The sequence below is a fragment of the Oryctolagus cuniculus genome, chromosome 18, assembly GCF_964237555.1.
Source record: "Oryctolagus cuniculus chromosome 18, mOryCun1.1, whole genome shotgun sequence".
In the NCBI taxonomy this organism is placed as follows: domain Eukaryota; kingdom Metazoa; phylum Chordata; class Mammalia; order Lagomorpha; family Leporidae; genus Oryctolagus; species Oryctolagus cuniculus.
Window position 1 is genome coordinate 50,088,558 of NC_091449.1, and position 18,446 is coordinate 50,107,003.

Here is an 18,446-nt window from a genome sequence, read left to right on the forward strand (position 1 = left end):
ATATAGGACACCAGCACTGCAGGCGGCAGCTTTATCTGCTCAGTGCTGGCCCCGGGATTGGTTTTCTCCTTAGGACTGGAGCCTGTGTTGGGGTGAGGAGGCTCCCGAGAGTGTGTGTGTAGGAGGGGAACGTCCCACTGCCCTTCCAGGAGCAGTTCCATGTTCCGTTCCTGCAACCCCTGTGTGTGGGCGGTGCCCTGTTCCAGGCCTGAGTGGGGACCGGGCTACAGCAGTGAATGTCATCACACATCGTCAGCGGGTTTCCCCAGAGTCCCCTAAAATCAAGGCTTCCCAGCTCCGAGGCAGTGGGCTCCAGAGCCCTCGACAACACTGAAACCTTCCCAGAAACCCACAGCAGCGTCCCAGAGCCTGTGGCCTACAACTTGGCGGGAAGAGACATGGAGAAAGGTTGTGTGTGAGCAGGGCATCGGGGAGGGAGGACCGAGGTTGCAGGGAGAAAGTCCAGACCCAGGTCCGGTTTGGCCCCAGCTGGCCCCTGGACTGACTTTCTCACGTGGGCGGTCACCAGGTGTCTGCAGGACATTGCTGCCATGAATACACAGGCTCTGAAACTGGTGAATCTGACCCTGCCGTCCATCCCCGTGTCCGAGGACTGCCTGTACCTCAACATCTACTCGCCTGCCCGTGCCCGTGAGGGCTCTGACCTGCCTGTGAGTGCGGGGCAGGGTCGGCCGGGGTGGGGGGCATTGCCTTCTGCTAGAAGATGAGAAAGCATAGGATGGGAGGGGCCACACGGCATGTGATCTGCTGAGGAGCCTCTCAACATCAGCCAAGAAATGCTTCTTACCCAGGTGGGCACCTGACCCTGAGAGAACGAGTCTCAGAGCCTAGGGGCTCCCGGAAGTCAGAGGCTGTGGCCCTGGGACAGACCTAGGACCCACCCAGCTGGCTTGTGCCCAGGAAGACCACTCAGGGGCCCAAGGCCTGCACTTGGAAGTCATCAAATACCAAGCCATGGACTATCTGAGGGTCAATGATAACAGTAAAGTAATCGAATCCAAGTGCACTCATGGGACACTTTTGATTAATATCATGTGGGACAACCAGGGGGATACCTATTTCCTTGACACCTCACAAGGAGTTCTGGGAGTAATGGAACCAGGCTTTAATGCACAAAGTGGAGCAAAAAGTATGGAAGGCCAGCTCCTCCTGCTGAAACAGGGCCCAGGTCCTGCCCCCTGCTGGAGCTCTGTCTCCATGAGCAGGTGCACCGAGCCAAGTGCAGGGTAGTCCAGGTGGCAGCCCAGGTGAGGTTTAGGCTGCGTGGGAACCTTGTGGTATTGGCCTTGACTTTCCCCAGGTGATGGTGTGGATCCATGGGGGTTCACTGGTTATAGGCTTGGCTTCCATGTATGACGGTTCTGCGCTGGTGGCATTTGAGGATATGGTGGTGGTCACCATCCAGTACCACCTGGGAGTCCTGGGCTTCTTCAGGTGAGACCAGGGCTGGGGTGGGCCCTGCAGGAAGAGTGGCACCAGGAATCCCAGTGACCCCTGTCCCTGCCACTTCTCAGCACTGGAGACCAGTACACCGCCAGCAACTGGGGCTACCTGGACCAAGTGGCCGCGCTGCGCTGGGTCCAGCAGAATATCGCCCACTTTGGAGGCAACCCTGGCCGGGTCACCATTTTCGGCGAGTCTGTGGGTGGCCTGAGTGTTCCATGCATGTGCTGTCACACATGTCCCAAGGACTCTTCCAGAGAGCCATCCTGCAGAGTGGGGTGGTCCTGCTCCCCCGCTTCATCATGAACCCCTCTGATGTGATCCCCACATGAGTCCCCTGCACTGCAGAAGCCCCAGCAGCTTCTCCAGGACCTGTGGCCTGTGACTTGATGGGAAGAGACATGGGAGAAAGGTCGTGTGTGAGCAGGGCATCGGGGAGGGAGGACTGAGGTTGGCAGGGAGAACCTGGAGATCCGACCTGCTGCCTCACCTCTTGTCTCTTAGCGCCTCTCTTACTCTGTCTATTCACTGAGCATAGCAAGGACCACCAGGGAGCCTCAGACCTGGCGCCTGCCCAGATTTGTGAAGGGTGGGGGTGTCGGCTCACACAGCTCTGCAATTGCAGTGATGGAGTTTGCTTGTGCCCTGCCACGCTGTCACCCTGGGGACATCCAGGGTGGCACAACCATCTAAGCAGCTGTGCTGGTCACTCTGACTGGTACCTGCGAATTTAAGGGAAGTTGGGGCAACATCAAAACTGCACAATCAGGGACAGCGCTGGGACTTAGTGGGTGGAAGCTGTGTCCTGCAGCCTCAGCCCCCATATGGGTGCAGGTTCGAGTCCTGGCTGCTCCACTTCCTATCCAGCTCCCTGCTAGTACGGCTGGGAAATAGCAAGGGCCCAAGTCCTTGGGTCCCTGCATCCATGTGGGAGACCCAGAAGAAGCTCCTGGCCCAGTCCTGGCTATTAGAGCCGTTTGTGGAATAAATCAGCAGAGGGACCATCTCTCTCTCTCTCTCTTTCTCTTGCATGTGTGTGTCTTGTTTGTGTCTCCTCTCTCTCTAACTCTGCCTTTCAAATAAATAGATAAATACTTATAAAACATTCATGGAGGTGGAGCCAAGATGGCGGAATAGTAAGGGCATGCACCGATAGTCCGGGAAAATTTAGTTTAATAAAAGGGGAGTTACGGTAGCCTCAGAAAAAGAACCAGGAAAATATTGCAGAGGAAACTCTCCTGGATCGAGTGGCTGTGAATCGGAGGACCTACTGGGAGAACAAGGTTGCCCACCGCGTGGAAGCCGAGCCGTGGGAGCCGCGGGAGCCGCGGGGTCTGTGCGCCAGTGCAGGAAGGGGAGTGCATGTCACACAGACGCCAGCGGGGAGAGTTGGGACGTCCAGGGCTCCGAGTCCACACATCGGCGCTGGAAGGGGAGGTGAGCTCAATAACCCAAGACATTGGTGGGGAAACAGGGGTCAGAATCTACAGGGGAACTGGAAAGTGCAGCAGACTCACTACCGGAAAGAAGGAAAAAAAGGTTGGGGTTTCTCTCTCCCCCAACCTTGCAAAGGTTGCAAGGCTGCAAGGCTTGAGTTTGCAAGAGACAAAGAGCAGGCCCCCTCTCTGGATTTACATAACAACAGCGGAGAGCTAAGGAACTGAGTCACTACAATTCAGTAGCCTAGGCAACCCAGTGGGAGTCCAGAGGAGAAACGGAGCCTACACAGACTCTTTGGGTAGAAGCCAGAGACTGGAAGCTAAATACCATCAATTCTGCACAGCCGTGCCGTGCGGTATTACTTACCCCCTGAATAAATAAAATAAATACATAAATAAATAAATAAATAAGAAAGAGAGAGTTTTACCACGCATAACCTGAGGGTGTCACCTTTGCACACCCGTAACCAGGAAGAACCAAGCAGAGCTCTCAGGCCACACCCATCTCAAGCCTCCAAGGCTCCTCCAACAGCAGGCAGTCCACTTAACACGGACATAGTATAAAATAAAATAAAAAAAATTAAAAAAAAAACGCACAGTGACGAAAGAAGAATTAACTATGCCAAGCAACAAACACAGAAATCGAGGGAACAAGATCAACGATGACACTATGATGCCTCCAAATAAACAAAACACCCCAAGCCAGGATTTTGAAGACGATGAGATAGAAGAAATGCAAGATACGGATTTCAAAAAAAAAGATCATTTAGAAGTTTTCAAAAGCAAATCCTTGAACTACAGAAATCCTTATTGGACAGGATTGAAAATCTCTCTCGTGAAAATGAAATTTTAAGGAAGAATCAAAATGAAATGCAGAAACTAGTAGAACAGGAAAGTGTGATAGTGAAGAGAAATCAAAATGAAATGAAGAGCTCAATAGATCAAATGACAAACACACTAGAAAGCCTTAAAAACAGAATGGGTGAAGCAGAAGAGAGAATATCGGACTTAGAAGATAGAGCACAGGAAAACATACAGTCAAACCAAAGAAAAGAAGAGGAAATTAGAAATCTAAAAAATATTGTTGGGAATCTACAGGATACTATTAAAAAAACCAACATTTGAGTTCTAGGAGTTCCTGAAGGCATGGAGAGAGAGAAAGGATTAGAAGGCCTTTTTAGTGAGATACTAGCAGAGAACTTTCCGGGTCTGGAGAAGGACAGAGACATCCTAGTACAGGAAGCTCATAGAACCCCCAATAAACATGACCAAAAGAGATCCTCACCACAACACGTGGTAATTAAACTTAACACAGTGAAACATAAAGAAAAGATCCTAAAATGTGCAAGAGAGAAACGTCAGATTACTCTCAGAGGATCTCCAATCAGACTCACAGCAGACTTCTCATCAGAAACACTACAGGCTAGGAGGGAATGGCGAGACATAGCACAGGTGCTAAGAGACAAAAATTGCCAGCCCAGAATATTATATCCTGCTAAGCTCTCATTTGTGAATGAAGGTGAAATAAAGACCTTTCATAGCAAACAGAAATTGAAAGATTTTGTGGCCACTCGTCCGGCCCTGCAAAAGATACTTAAAGATGTGCTACACTCAGAAACACAGAAACACGGCCATCAATATGAAAGAAGGGAAAGGAAGAACACCACCAGTAAAAGAGCATGGGAAGCTCAAAGCATATACTAGAAAATATCTCTGGGAAAATGGCAGGGCAAAGTCACTACGTATCAATAGTCACATTAAACATTAATGGTCTGAATTCTTCACTTAAAAGACACTGATTGGCTGATTGGCTCAAAGAACACAACCCAACTATTTGTTGCCTACAAGAAACACATCTCTCTAACAAAGAGGCATGCAGACTGAAAGTGAAAGGTTGGAAAAAGATATTCCATGCCAACAGAAACCAAAAAAAAGCAGGTGTAGCCATATTAATATCAGACAAAATAAACTTTAATACAAAAACTGTGAAAAGAGACAAAGAGGGACACTATATAATGATTAAGGGATCAATTCAACAGGAAGATGTAACTATTATAAATGTATATGCACCTAATTACAGGGCACTGGTCTATTTAAAAGATATGTTAAGGGACTTAAAGGGAGATTTAGATTCCAATACAGTAGTACTGGGGGACTTCAATACTCCACTCTCAGAAATAGACAGATCATCCGGACAGAAGATCAACAAGGAAACAGCAGATTTAATTGACACTATTGCCCAAATGGATCTAACAGATATCTACAGAACTTTCAATCCTACATCTAAAGACTTCACATTCTTCTCAGCAGTGCATGGAACCTTCTCTAAGATTGATCACATACTAGGCCATAAAGCAAGTCTCAGCAAATTTAAAAGAATTAGAATCATACCATGCAGCTTCTCAGACCACAGCGGAATGAAGCTGGAAATTAGCAACTCAGGAAACCCCAGAAAGTATGCAAACACATGGAGACTGAACAACATGCTCCTGAATGAACACTGGGTCATTCAAGAAATCAAAAGAGAAATCAAAAACTTTCTGGAAGTAAATGAACGTAACAACACAACATATCAAGACTTATGGGATACAGCAAAAGCAGTATTGAGAGGCAAATTTATAGCAATAAGTGCCTATACCAAGAAATCGGAAAGGTACCAAATAAATGAGCTTTCAGCGCATCTCAAGGACCTACAAAAACTGCAGCAAACCAAACTCAAATTTAGTAGGAGAAGAGAAATAATTAAAATCAGAGAAGAAATTAACAGGATTGAATCCAAAAAAACACTACAAAAAATCAGCCAAGCGAGAAGCTGGTTTTTTGAAAAAATAAACAAAATTGACACCCCATTGGCCCAACTAACTAAAAAAAGAAGAGAAAAGACCCAAATCAATAAAATCAGAGATGAAAAAGGAAACGTAACAACAGACACCACAGAAATAAAAAGAATCATCAGAAATTACTACAAGGACCTGTATGCCAGCAAACAGGAAAATCTATCAGAAATGGATAGATTCCTGGACACATGCAACCTACCAAAATTGAACCATGAAGACATAGAAAACCTAAATAGACCCATAACTGAAACAGAAATTGAAACAGTAATAAAGGCCCTCCCAACAAAGAAAAGCCCAGGACCAGATGGATTCACTGCTGAATTCTACCAGACATTTAAAGAAGAACTAATCCCATTTCTTCTCAAACTATTCAGAACAATTGAAAAAGAGGGAATCCTCCCAAATTCTTTCTATGAAGCCAGCATCACCTTAATCCCTAAGCCAGAGAAAGATGCAGCACTGAAAGAAAATTATAGACTCATATCCCTGATGAACATAGACGCAAAAATCCTCAATAAAATTCTGGCCAATAGAATACAACAACACATCAGGAAAATCATCCACCCAGACCAAGTGGGATTCATCCCTGGTATGCAGGGATGGTTCAACATTCGCAAGTCAATCAATGTGATTCACCACATTAACAGACTGCAAAAGAAAAACCATATGATTATCTCAATTGATGCAGAGAAAGCATTTGATAAAATTCAACACCCTTTCATGATGAAAACTCTAAGCAAATTGGGCATAGAAGGAACATTCCTCAATATAATCAAAGCAATTTATAAAAAACCCACGGCCAGCATCCTATTGAATGGGGAAAAGTTGGAAGCATTTCCACTGAGATCTGGCACCAGGCAGGGATGCCCACTCTCACCACTGCTATTTAACATAGTTCTGGAAGTTTTAGCCAGAGCCATCAGACAAGAAAAAGAAATCAAAAGAATACAAATTGAGAAGGAAGAAGTCAAACTATCCCTCTTTGCAGACGATATGATTCTTTACTTAGAGGATCCAAAGAACTCTACTAAGAGACCATTGGAACTCATAGAGGAGTTTGTCAAAGTGGCAGGATATAAAATCAATGCACAAAAATCAACAGCCTTTGTATATACAAGCAATGCCACGGCTGAGAAAGAACTGCTAAGATCAATCCCATTCACAATAGCTACAAAAACAATCAAATACCTTGGAATAAACTTAACCAAGGACGTTAAAGATCTCTACGATGAGAATTACAAAACCTTAAAGAAAGAAATAGAAGAGGATACCAAAAAGTGGAAAAATCTTCCATGCTCATGGATTGGAAGAATCAACATCATCAAAATGTCCATTCTCCCAAAAGCAATTTATAAATTCAATGCAATTCCAATCAGGATACCAAAGACATTCTTCTCAGATCTAGAAAAAATGATGCTGAAATTCATATGGAGGCAAAAGAGACCTCGAATAGCTAAAGCAATCTTGTACAACAATAACAAAACCAGAGGCATCTCAATACCAGATTTCAGGACATACTACAGGGCAGTTGTAATCAAAACAGCATGGTACTGGTACAGAAACAGATGGATAGACCAATGGAACAGAATTGAAACACCAGAAATCAACCCAAACATCTACAGCCAACTTATATTTGATCAAGGATCTAAAACCAATTCCTGGAGCAAGGACAGTCTATTCAATAAATGGTGCTGGGAAAACTGGATTTCCACGTGCAGAAGCATGAAGCAAGACCCCTACCTTACACCTTACACAAAAATCCACTCAACATGGATTAAAGACCTAAATCTACGACCTGACACCATCAAGTTATTAGAGAACATTGGAGAAACCCTTCAAGATATTGGCACAGGCAAAGAGGTTCTGGAAAAGACCCGGGAGGCACAGGCAGTCAAAGCCAAAATCAACTATTGCGATTGCATCAAATTGAGAAGTTTCTGTACTGCAAAAGAAACAGTCAGGAGAGTGAAGAGACAACCGACAGAATGGGAAAAAATATTTGCAAACTATGCAACAGATAAAGGGTTAATAACCAGAATCTACAAAGAGATCAAGAAACTCCACAAAAACAAAACAAACAACCCACTTAAGAGATGGGACAAGGACCTCAATAGACATTTTTCAAAAGAGGAAATCCAAATGGCCAACAGGCACATGAAAAAAATGTTCAAGGTCACTAGTAATCAGGGAAATGCAAATCAAAACCACAATGAGGTTTCACCTCACCCCGGTTAGAATGGCTCACATACAGAAATCTACCAACAACAGATGCTGGCGAGGATGTGGGGAAAAAGGGACACTAACCCACTGTTGGTGGGAATGCAAACTGGTGAAGCCACTATGGAAGTCAGTCTGGAGATTCCTCAGAAACCTGAATATAACCCTACCATTCGACCCAGCCATCCCACTCCTTGGAATTTACCCAAAGGAATTTAAATTGGCAAACAAAAAAGCGGTCTGCACCCTAATGTTTATTGCAGCACAATTCACAATAGCCAAGACCTGGAACCAACCTACATGCCCATCAACGGTAGACTGGATAAAGAGATTATGGGATATGTATTCTTTAGAATACTATACCGCAGTAAGAAACAACGAAATCCAGTCATTTGCAACAAAATGGAGGAATCTGGAACACATCATGCTGAGTGAAATTAGCCAGTCCCAAAGGGACAAATACCATATGTTCTCCCTGATCGGTGACAACTGACTGAACACCAAAAAGGAAACCTCCTGAAGTGAAATGGACACTATGAGAAACGGTGACTTGATCAGCATAGCCCTGACTGTTAATGAACAACTTAATACATTATCCCTCTTAGTATTTTTTTTGTCTGTTCTACTTAATATGACCGGTTTAATTCTGTAATTATCACACAGTTATTCTTAAGTGTTGAAAATTAACTGAAATGTGATCCCTGTTAAACATAAGAGTGGGAATAAGAGAGGGAAGAGATGTATAATTTGGGACATGCTCAAGCTGACTTGCTCCAAATGGTAGAGTTAGAAACATACCAGGGGATTCCAATTCAATCCCATCAAGGTGGCATGTACCAATGCCATCTCACTAGTCCAAGTGCTCAATTTCAGTTCACAATTGATCATAATGAAAGGACTAAGAGTCAAAGGGAGCACATAAACAAGTCTAGTACCTGCTAACACTAACCGATAGAATAAATAAAGGGGAGAGTGATCCAACATGGGAAGCGAGATACTCAGCAGACTCATAGAATGGCAGATGTCCTAAATAGCACTCTGGCCTCAGAATCAGCCCTAAAGCCATTCGCATCTGGCTGAAAAGCCCATGAGAGTATTTCAGGCATGGAAAGCCAAGACACTCTGGCAAAAAGATCTCTGTGAGTGAGATCACAGTGGAAAGAACAGGTCTTCAAAGAAGGAGGTACCTTTCTCTGAAGGGAGGAGAGAAACTCCACTTTGACTATGACCTTGTCTAAACAAGATAAGAGTCGGAGAACTCAGAGGGCTTCCGTAGCCTTGGAAACTCATGACCGGAGCATAGGGAGATTACTGATGCCATAGACAGGAGTGTCAATTTGTAAAGTCAACAACAGGAGTCACTGTGCACTTACTCCTCATGTAGGATCTCTGTCCTTAGTGTGCTGTACATTGAGATTTAATACTATAACAAGTACTCAAACAGTATATTTCACTTTGTGTTTCTATGGGGGTGCAAACTGTTGAAATCTTTACTTAATACATACTAAACTGATCTTCTATAAAAAAAGAAATCATCAATTCCCAACTTGACTCTCACTGGGATTAAACATGACAATAGGTCTGGTCTGATTTCATCATCATTTAAAAAATCATCTATCATTTTTCACTTTATGTTTCTGTGTGGGAGCAAATTGTTGAAATCTTTACTTAATGTATACTAAGCTGATCTTCTTTTTTTTTAATTTTTAATTTTTTTTTTTTGACAGGCAGAGTGGACAGTGACAGAGAGAGACAGAGAGAAAGGTCTTCCTTTGCCGTTGGTTCACCCTCCAATGGCCGCCGCGGCGGGGGCGCTGCGGCCGGCGTACCGCGCTGATCCGATGGCAGGAACCAAGAGCCAGGTGCTTTTCCTGGTCTCCCATGGGGTGCAGGGCCCAAGCACCTGGGCCATCCTCCACTGCACTCCCTGGCCACAGCAGAGAGCTGGCCTGGAAGAGGGGCAACCGGGACCGAATCTGGCGCCCGAACCGGGACTAGAACCTGATGTGCTGGTGCCGCTAGGCGGAGGATTAGCCTAGTGAGCCGCGGCGCCGGCCACTAAGCTGATCTTCTGTATATTAAGATAATCGAAAATGAATCTTGATGTGAATGGAAGGGGAGAGGGAGTGGGAAAGGGGAGGGTTGCGGGTGGGAGGGAAGTTATGGGGGGGGGAAGCCATTGTAATCCATAAGTCGTACTTTGGAAATTTATATTCATTAAATAAAAGTTAAAAAAAATAAAAAAAATTCATGGAATTAAATGATATATTTATGTTTAAAAAACTACACAAATAGCATACAATTTCCTGTGATATCTGGGGTGCACCTGTGCGTCCCCTCCAGGGATCTTGGGTAAATTCCACTCCCTCCCTGCAAGGATGTTACTGCCCCTGCTTTGTCCCTGTACAGATGGTGGCCAACCTGTCTGCCTGTGACCACGAGAACTCCAAGGCCTTCGTGGACTGCCTGCGGGGCAAGAGTGCAGAGGAGATGCTGGCCATCACCAAGGTCAGGCTGAGTTCACAGGGGATGGCGGGAAGGGGGGCAGAGGGCCCGAGTGCCCATCATACTTCCTGGGCCAGGCACCTCATTTCCATGCCTCACTGTCCTCATGGTCCTGGGTGGGAAGTGGAGGTGAGGACATCCCAGCCTCTTGAGGGTGGGTGTGAGCGCACTGGGCTGAGCCAGGGAGGGGTGGAAGGCATCAGAGAAGGTCTGGGACCTGACCCTGTGCCCTGACTTGAGTGTCCCCTCAGGCCCTCAAGATCATCCCTGCTGTGGTGGACGGGGCCTTCCTGCCCAGGCACCCCCAGGAGCTGCTGTCCTCAGCCGACTTCCAACCTGTCCCCTGCATCATTGGTGTCAACAACGATGAGTACGGCTGGATCATCCCCTCGGTGAGGCCTGATTCCAGGCCACTGTGTGTCCAGCATGGATGGTGGGACCACCAGCTCCAGAACCATCCAACCCAACCTGAGACTCTCCTCTCACTCCCAGAGCATGGGCATCCACGACCAACAGAATGGAATAGACAGAGGGACAAGCAAGCTGTTGCACAGAGATCTTCGAAACCGATGGTGGGGCTCCCCGATGTGGGGCTGACGCTAGGATGAGGTGTTGCTCTCCTGCTTCTGGAAACCCATTCCCCACCCATCCTGGCCTGCAAGGTGGCCTTGCAGGACCCCAGATAGGTGCTCAGGGCTGCACTTGTCTGGGATAGGCTCAGAGTGACCTTGCTGCCTTCCTGACATCTGCAGTAACCCCAACAGCGAGGGCCTGCTGCACTGGCCCGTGTTCGACCAGGACGAGCGATACCTGCAGCTGAATGTGCAGCCTGTAGTGGGCCAGGCCCTGAAGGCCCACAGGCTCCAGTTCTGGACCCACACCCTGCCCCAGAGGGTCCAGGAGCTAAGGGGCGCTGAGCAGAAGCACACAGAGCTGTAGCCACCTGTGTTGAGACAGCACAAAAAACTCAGGAGAAAGTGCCCGCACCACCCGCAGGGACTGCCGGCTGAATCCTCCATCCACCGCCATCCGCTCAGCCGGCACATTCAGCATTCATGAAGCAAACGTGCATGCAGCTACAAAGGTCAAATCAGATACTTAGCGCTCTTTGCTTTAAGGATCTTTGAACTCTGTCTTCTAGTTCTGTTGACATACACGATAAGGAGTAAACTTCATTCACCCTACCGTGACCTAGAGCTCTACAACCTCTTGCTTCCAGCTGTATTCTGGTAACTGTTACCCGACCTCTGCAGAGGCTTCTCCTCCTGCCTCTCCTACCCGCTGGTGACCACTGTTGTTCTCTCTACTGCTACGGGGTCAACTTGTGTAGCTTCTACAAGTGAGTGCAGGGGCCAGTGTTGTGGTACAAACAGTTATGCCACAAAATGGGATGCCTGAATCCCATATGGGTGCAGGTTTGAGTCCTGGCTGCTCCATTTCCAATCGAGCTCCCTGCTAATGGCCTGGGAAGCCAGTGGAGGATGCTCCAGTACCTGGGCCCCTGCACCTGCATGGGAGACCTGGAGGAAGCTCCTGGCTCCTGGCTTTGGATCAGCTCAGCTCTGGCCTCTGCAGGCATTTCGGGAGTGAACCAGCGGATGGAAGACCTTTCTCTCTCTCGGGCACTACCTCTCTCTGTAACTCTTTCAAATAAATAAACATAAGTATTAAAAAAAAAAAGTGAGTGTGAGCATGGTGCTTGTCTCTCTGCGGCTGGCTATTTCACTCAACACAGTGTCCTCCGTGCAAACACATTGCACAAGTGAGAGGATTTCACTCTCCTTTATGGGTGAGTCACACCGCATTGTGTATGTACCACAGCTTTACATCTTCATCTGCCCATCAACACGCAGTGCTTCCACAGCTCGGCTATTGCCCACAGTACCGCAGTGAACCCCGGAGCGCAGGTGTCTCCTTGACATGCTGCTTTCACTTCCTTCGGATATTCGCCCAGGATCAGGAATTCACCTGGTAGGTGTGTGTCTAGCTTTTTGAAGACCTCCCTAGATTCCAGCTAACCGTGTAGAGGAGGTCCCCCTCCTCCTCGTCGTCACCAGCATTTATCATTTTTGTCCTTTTGATGGTAGCCCTTCTAAGCAGGGTGAGATGGTTTCTCGTTGTGGTTTTCACTTGTATTTCCTTGATAACCAGTGATGTTAGCTGCTTTCAGAGTTTTTAGATTTTGTGTAGCATCTTTAGGAAACTTACACATTCAGACCATTTTCCTTTCTAAAAGGCAAATGTTTGAGTTCCTTATATATTCTGGACATCAATCCCTTGTCAGATAAATAATTTGAAACTGTTTCCTCCCCTTCTGCTGGTGTTTCTTCACTCTGTTGATGGATTCCTGTGACCGCAATTGCAGGGGCGGCACTCAGAAGCCATGGCTGGTTCTCTGCGGGTACCAAAGGCCACTCGAGGCTGGTCCCGACACTATTTCTCCCAGGACTGAGGCTGGATCCTGTGCCACGCTGGCTTCCCTGTAGCCTGAAGGGACACAGGCTTTGGAAGCTGCCACTCAAGTGCGTGCCTCTCCAGGGGCTCGGGAGTGCCTCGCTGGGTTCAGATCCACAGGTTCCTATGAAATGTGCAGAACACACCTCTCTGGGGGGAGCTGGGGACATGGAAAGTCACAAGTGATCAGGGGGATAGACCTTAAGAAGTGCCACCGACAGAGGGAGCCTTGGCCTAGCCGTTAAGATGCCATGTGGGACACCTACAATGATATATTGGAGCACCTGGGTTTGAGTCCCAGATCTGCTTTTTTTTTTAAGCTTTATTCATTTATTTGAAAGGCAGAGTTGGGTGGGTGGGTGGGGGGCTTCTCTTCCCAGATGGCTGCCATGGCCAGATCTGGGCCAATCTGAAGCCAGGAAACAGGATCCTCTTCTGGGTCTTCCATGTGGGTGCAGGGGCCCAAGGACTTGAGCCATCTTCTTCTGCTTTCCCACGTGCATTAGCAGAGCACCAAGGGCAGCCTCAGGGCCCCAGCATCGCACACGTGGACCTGCCCCAGACCATGGGGCCCCATCGACTGGGTGCATTCTCAAGGCCCTGGCCTAGGGGCTCCTGCTGCTCCTCCTTGTCCCGGGCCATGGTGAGGCTCCCCTGGGTGGAGATAGGGACCCGGGTAGGATCTGCCCAATCCTGGGCAGTGGGGTCCCAGGGGCCTGGCTGCTGTCAGAGGTCAGAATGAGTGGGTCCTGGATGGCCCCAGGACACTGCCATCATCCTCATGCCCAGGAGACTCACTCTGCTGTGTGGTGAGGGCTGACCTTGGAGGTCACACAGGAAGTCAGCCTTGGACGCTTAGGCAACCCATGGGGAGGGAGGGCACTTAAAATGACATCCAAGTGAAAGGACCAAGAGGCAGCATCATAAAATACCTACAACAAACACTTTCTCCCTGACCCGTGTGACCCCACAGGCCTTCATGGTCATCACAGCGGTGGTGGACGGAGTCTTCCTGCCCAGACACCTCGAGGAGCTGCTGGCCTCGGCTGACTTTCAACCCGTCCCCAGCATCATTGGTTCAACAATGATGAATATGGCTGGGTCCTCCCCAAGGTGAGTGCCCACATTGCCCATGTGGTGGGCAGTTCCTGGGCTTCAAACCTCCAGCACCAGACATGCCCAACTTGGGGCTCTAGCCTTTCCATCAGCTCCTACTTGCGCTGACCCTCAAGAGGAGAGAGACAGACAGGCGATGCGGGAGATTACGCATCAAGCAGCTGAACACTTGGTGAGGTCCCAGGCTCCTGCCACAACAGAGCACATCCCAGACACCTGCCCACACAGGGTCTCCGGGAACCAAGGCTCTGCTGTGTGTTGGGGAGGGGTCTCCCGGAGCCTGGTTCTTCCCCCAGTTTCTGACTATACAGTACCTCCGTCCCCCAGCCTGAGGCTGCTGCCTCCCTCCCAGGAGCTGCTCCCCTCACTCCTTCCCCTTCCCCTGGGCCAGATGCTGCCTCCCGCTTTGGGGGACCTGTTGATGGGCGAGTACATGGGGAGCAATGAGGACCCCAAGACCCTCAGGGCCCAGTTCCAGGAGATGATGGCAGATGCCATGTTCGTGATGCCTGCACTCCGAGTAGCACATTTCCAGCGTGAGTTCATCTGGGACTGAGGCCTCACTCGCTAGGGGGCAGCTCAGAGCTGGGTCCTTTCCTGAGGGTGACACCTGTCCTTCCAAATCCCAATCCATATCTGAAGTGGGGCCCAGGGTGCCGGGCATTTGGTGTTGCTCCTCTCAATAACCCTCCATGACAGTTCCAGAGATGCACATCTCGGCTATGGAAGGGGGGAGGAGACAGCTGAGTGAGCTCCACTCACTGTGCCCAGACCTCATAGCCACGAAGTCCAAGGCCAGATCTAATCCAGGCCATGCCCACTGCACCTGCTCCACCCCGGATTCTGCTATACTGCCAGGACCCAGCCTAGTGTGGCAATGATATGTGGTCCCCATGGTCACACATCTCCTTGTTCCTCCCCAGGTTCCCACGCCCCTGTCTACTTCTACGAGTTCCAGCATCGACCCAGCTTCACAAAGGACCTCAGGCCGCCCCACGTGAGGGCCGACCACGGTGATGAGCTGCTCTTTGTGTTCAGATCCCTTTACTTTGGCAGCAAAGGTGAATCTTCCTCCATTACCAGGATGGGATGAGGTCCAGGCTCTCTCTGAGGGGCTCTGCACGCCCACTGGGATGAAAGCAGGAGGCTCAGATAGGATCCATGGTCCAAAGTCTTACAGCTCAGATGGCAGGGCCAGGTTTGGGTCTGAGAACCTGCAGGGTGCAGCCTCTGCTCCCTCCTCCTCTGCCTGCCCAAAGATGAATGTCCAGCCTGGGTGTACAGCAGGTTCAAAGTCAGGTCTGTTTGTTTACAAATGTCCCAGGGACAGAGGGAAGCAACCATCCAATCAAGGAAGAAGCCAATGTGAATGACTTAGGGGATGACAGGGGACGTGAAAATGACAAAGGCTGGTTCCACTGGTGAAGGAAAGACAAACAGGTTGGCGAGTAGCCGAGGGTCAGCTCCACCTGGGCTGGAGCGAGGTGCATGATGGGGCATCAGGACTGGGGTGGCTGGAGCTGACCCTGCCCCTCCCCTCTGCAGTACCCCTCACTGAGGAGGAGGAGCTGCTGAGCAGGAGGGTGATGAAGTACTGGGCCAACTTTGCTCGCAATGGGTGAGACGACCCCAGAAATCCCAGGGACCTGGGACCCTCTGCCCTCCCTCCTGTGTGGGGGCCTCACAAGCATCCAGGGACCTAAGTCATGTGACAGCGCCCTCCCCAGCTGCAGGACCCACTGGCACTCACAGGGGGACCAGGCACATCTTCCCATCTCCCAGTGACTTTGGGGTGGGCCACAAGCTGCTCTCATCCGCTTCCTGACATCTTGTCTGCAGGAACCCCAACAGCGAGGGCCTGCCGCACTGGCCCGTGTTCGACCAGGACCAGCGATACATGCAGCTGAACGTGCAGCCTGCAGTGGGCCAGGCCCTGAAGGCCCGCAGGCTCCAGTTCTGGACCCACACCCTCCCCAGAGGGTCCAGGAGCTAAGGGGCGCTGAGCAGAAGCACACGGAGCTGTAGCTGCCTGTGTGGGGGTGGGGGCCCCCGATGCGCTCATATATACCCACGAAGGAGAGATTTATTCTGCAGTCTCATGTGGCCACTCACTCACCTGGCCTCTGTCCACTCAGCAGACCACTGTGGAGAACCCAGGGCATGAGGTTCATTGCCAAGCCTGCCCTAGGTCCCTCGTGTGAGATGCACCCAGACACCCTCCATGGAGCCATATTTGCCAACACCAGTGCCTATCCAGCTTCCTCAACACGCACTGGACCCTGGGCCCCTCCAGCTTCATGCCCCCTCCACCTTCTCCACACCCTCCCTCTCCTCTCTTCCCAGTCCCATTCCCTCCCAATGTCGAGGGAGCTGCGCTGGGCATTGTTGCCCACCCCTGGGTGCCTTAAGACCCCTCCTCCTCCTCCCAGCATGCCTGTGATCTCACATCTCTTAGAGGCCACAGAGGACCAGGACTCCAGGAGTCACCGTGGCTTCGTCCCTGCAAGCTGCCATGAGTGGTGCCTCAATCCCATCCATGCAGCACAAATAAAGGGTTCCAGTCCTTTCACGCCTGAGTCACATTCACCTGAGTGAACCTGCCACGTTTTCTTAGACCCTCAGCTCTCAAGAGACACCTGGTTACCTGCACACCTGGGATACCATGATTCATTGATGCAGTAAACCTGGAGTATAGGGCTGTTGCTTTACACAGGGGTTAAGCCTCTACCCATGTCGCTGGCATCTCATATGAGGACAGTTCAGGTCCCAGCTGCTCCACTCCTGATCCAGATCTCTGCTAAGGCACCTGGGAAAGCAGCAGAGGAGGGCCCAAGGGCTTGGGCCCCTGCCACCCACGTGGGGTACACAGATAATGTTTCTTCCTCTGGACTTTGCCCTGGGTAGCCCTGGCCATAGTGGCTGAGAGAGCCCTGGGCTGAGCAGAGGTCAAGGCCAGTTCTCAGGAGCCACAAAGTCAGCCTTCATGAGCCAGGGTCCACTTCCCCTGGGGGCTCCCGTGCCCAGGCTGCTCCTCCTTCCTGCAGGGAGCCTGATGTTTCCTACACTCAGGCTGACTCCAGGCCCCCCACCACACTGCGGTCGCAGGACCACACGTACCCTGCTGGGTGCCCGGTGGGGATGGTGTGGGCCCTGGGTCTTACATTTTACTTAAGGTTCTTGTCCCCATGGAGATGAGGATTCACAGCAGCAGCAACAGGCAGTGCACAAAAGCAGCTTTGATTTCAAGGACAGAGAGCGTGACCACACCTGCACGCCTACTGAGGGCCGCCACCCATGGAGAGACCCTCAGCAGGAATGGGCCAGGGTTGCCAGGAGGAAGAGAGGAAGAGGCAGCCCAAGGAGGATTCCCAAGCACAGCCAGGGGCAGAGAGGGCCCTCCCCTTTCTCATCCCAGGGGGCGGTGCCCTAAATGCATAACCCAGTGGGGTGGGATCTCACCTGTGGGAATATTGAAGGGATTGTTATGGCCCCTCCATCCAGAATTTCACTTCCATGTTTCCATCACACTTTCTCCTTCCTGGGTCAGCTGACACACAGGTGCACCCTGGGAAATTGGTGTAAAAGATGACAAGCAGGGGCTAGCACTGTGGTTCAGTGGGTTAATGCCCTGGACTGTAGTGCCGGCATCCATAATAGGCACCAGTTCGAGACCCGGCTGTTCCACCTCTGATCAAGCTCTCTGCTACGGCCTAGGATAGCAGTAGAAGATGGCCCTTGGGCTCCTGCAGCCATGTGGGAGACTGAAAAGAAGCTCCTGGCTACAGGCTTCGGATAGCGCAGCTCCGGCCATTGTGGCCAATGGGGAATGAACCAATGGATGGAAGACCTCTCTCGCTCTCTACCTCTCCTCTCTGAGTGAAACTCTGATTTAAAATAAATAAATAAATAAATAAGTAAATATTAAAAAAAGATTGACAAGCAAAGGGATAAAGTTGCAATGCAGGCCTGGCAAAGTTCCAGCTCCCGAATTCCCGTTGTTCTTCCTGCCTGGTTGCCAGGTATCAGGACCAGCAGGTTTTCACTGTCAAGGAGAGGACAGAACTGTGTCTCAGAAGAAGCTGAGGACACAGCACACATTGGGTTCAGCCCTTAGTTAGTGCCATGGTCACTGCCTCTCAAAACCTGGACCCTGAGTGAGCAGGGAGGGGATGGGCAGAGTCGGGAAAGGATGGAGGAGGGGCCTGGACCCAGTGGGCACCCAGCCTGGAAACTGTCGCTCCCCCTGTTCGTGGAGGAACGACACAGGACCCTGCGCTGTTCTTTTGTCTGCTCGGCCCTTCCCGGGTTTGCTGCTGGTTCTTCCCGGGTTGGCTACCGTCCCTTCCACCTCCGTGGAAGGGCGGTTCCCCCTGCCACTTTCCCCACTTCCGCGGGGGAGCGGCAAACCGCTGGC

At 50.0% G+C, this 18,446-nt stretch overlaps 2 protein-coding genes across 2 annotated transcripts; both read left to right on the plus strand.

Moving 5' to 3' along the window:
• Positions 1-1,550: 1,550 nt before the first annotated feature.
• Positions 1,551-11,401, plus strand: LOC127482683 (cocaine esterase-like). Its single transcript, XM_070063311.1, has 5 exons — positions 1,551-1,883; positions 10,367-10,465; positions 10,714-10,854; positions 10,955-11,034; positions 11,215-11,401. Exons 1-5 carry the CDS (start codon positions 1,854-1,856, stop codon positions 11,399-11,401), a joined length of 537 nt encoding a protein of 178 aa, XP_069919412.1. The 5' UTR covers positions 1,551-1,853.
• A 2,494-nt stretch (positions 11,402-13,895) lies between these two features.
• On the plus strand, positions 13,896-15,517 carry LOC103348488 (cocaine esterase-like). The gene is made up of 3 exons (XM_070063312.1): positions 13,896-14,029; positions 14,360-14,568; positions 14,956-15,517. Exons 1-3 carry the CDS (start codon positions 13,896-13,898, stop codon positions 15,123-15,125), a joined length of 513 nt encoding a protein of 170 aa, XP_069919413.1. The 3' UTR covers positions 15,126-15,517.
• The last annotated feature ends 2,929 nt before the right edge of the window (positions 15,518-18,446 follow it).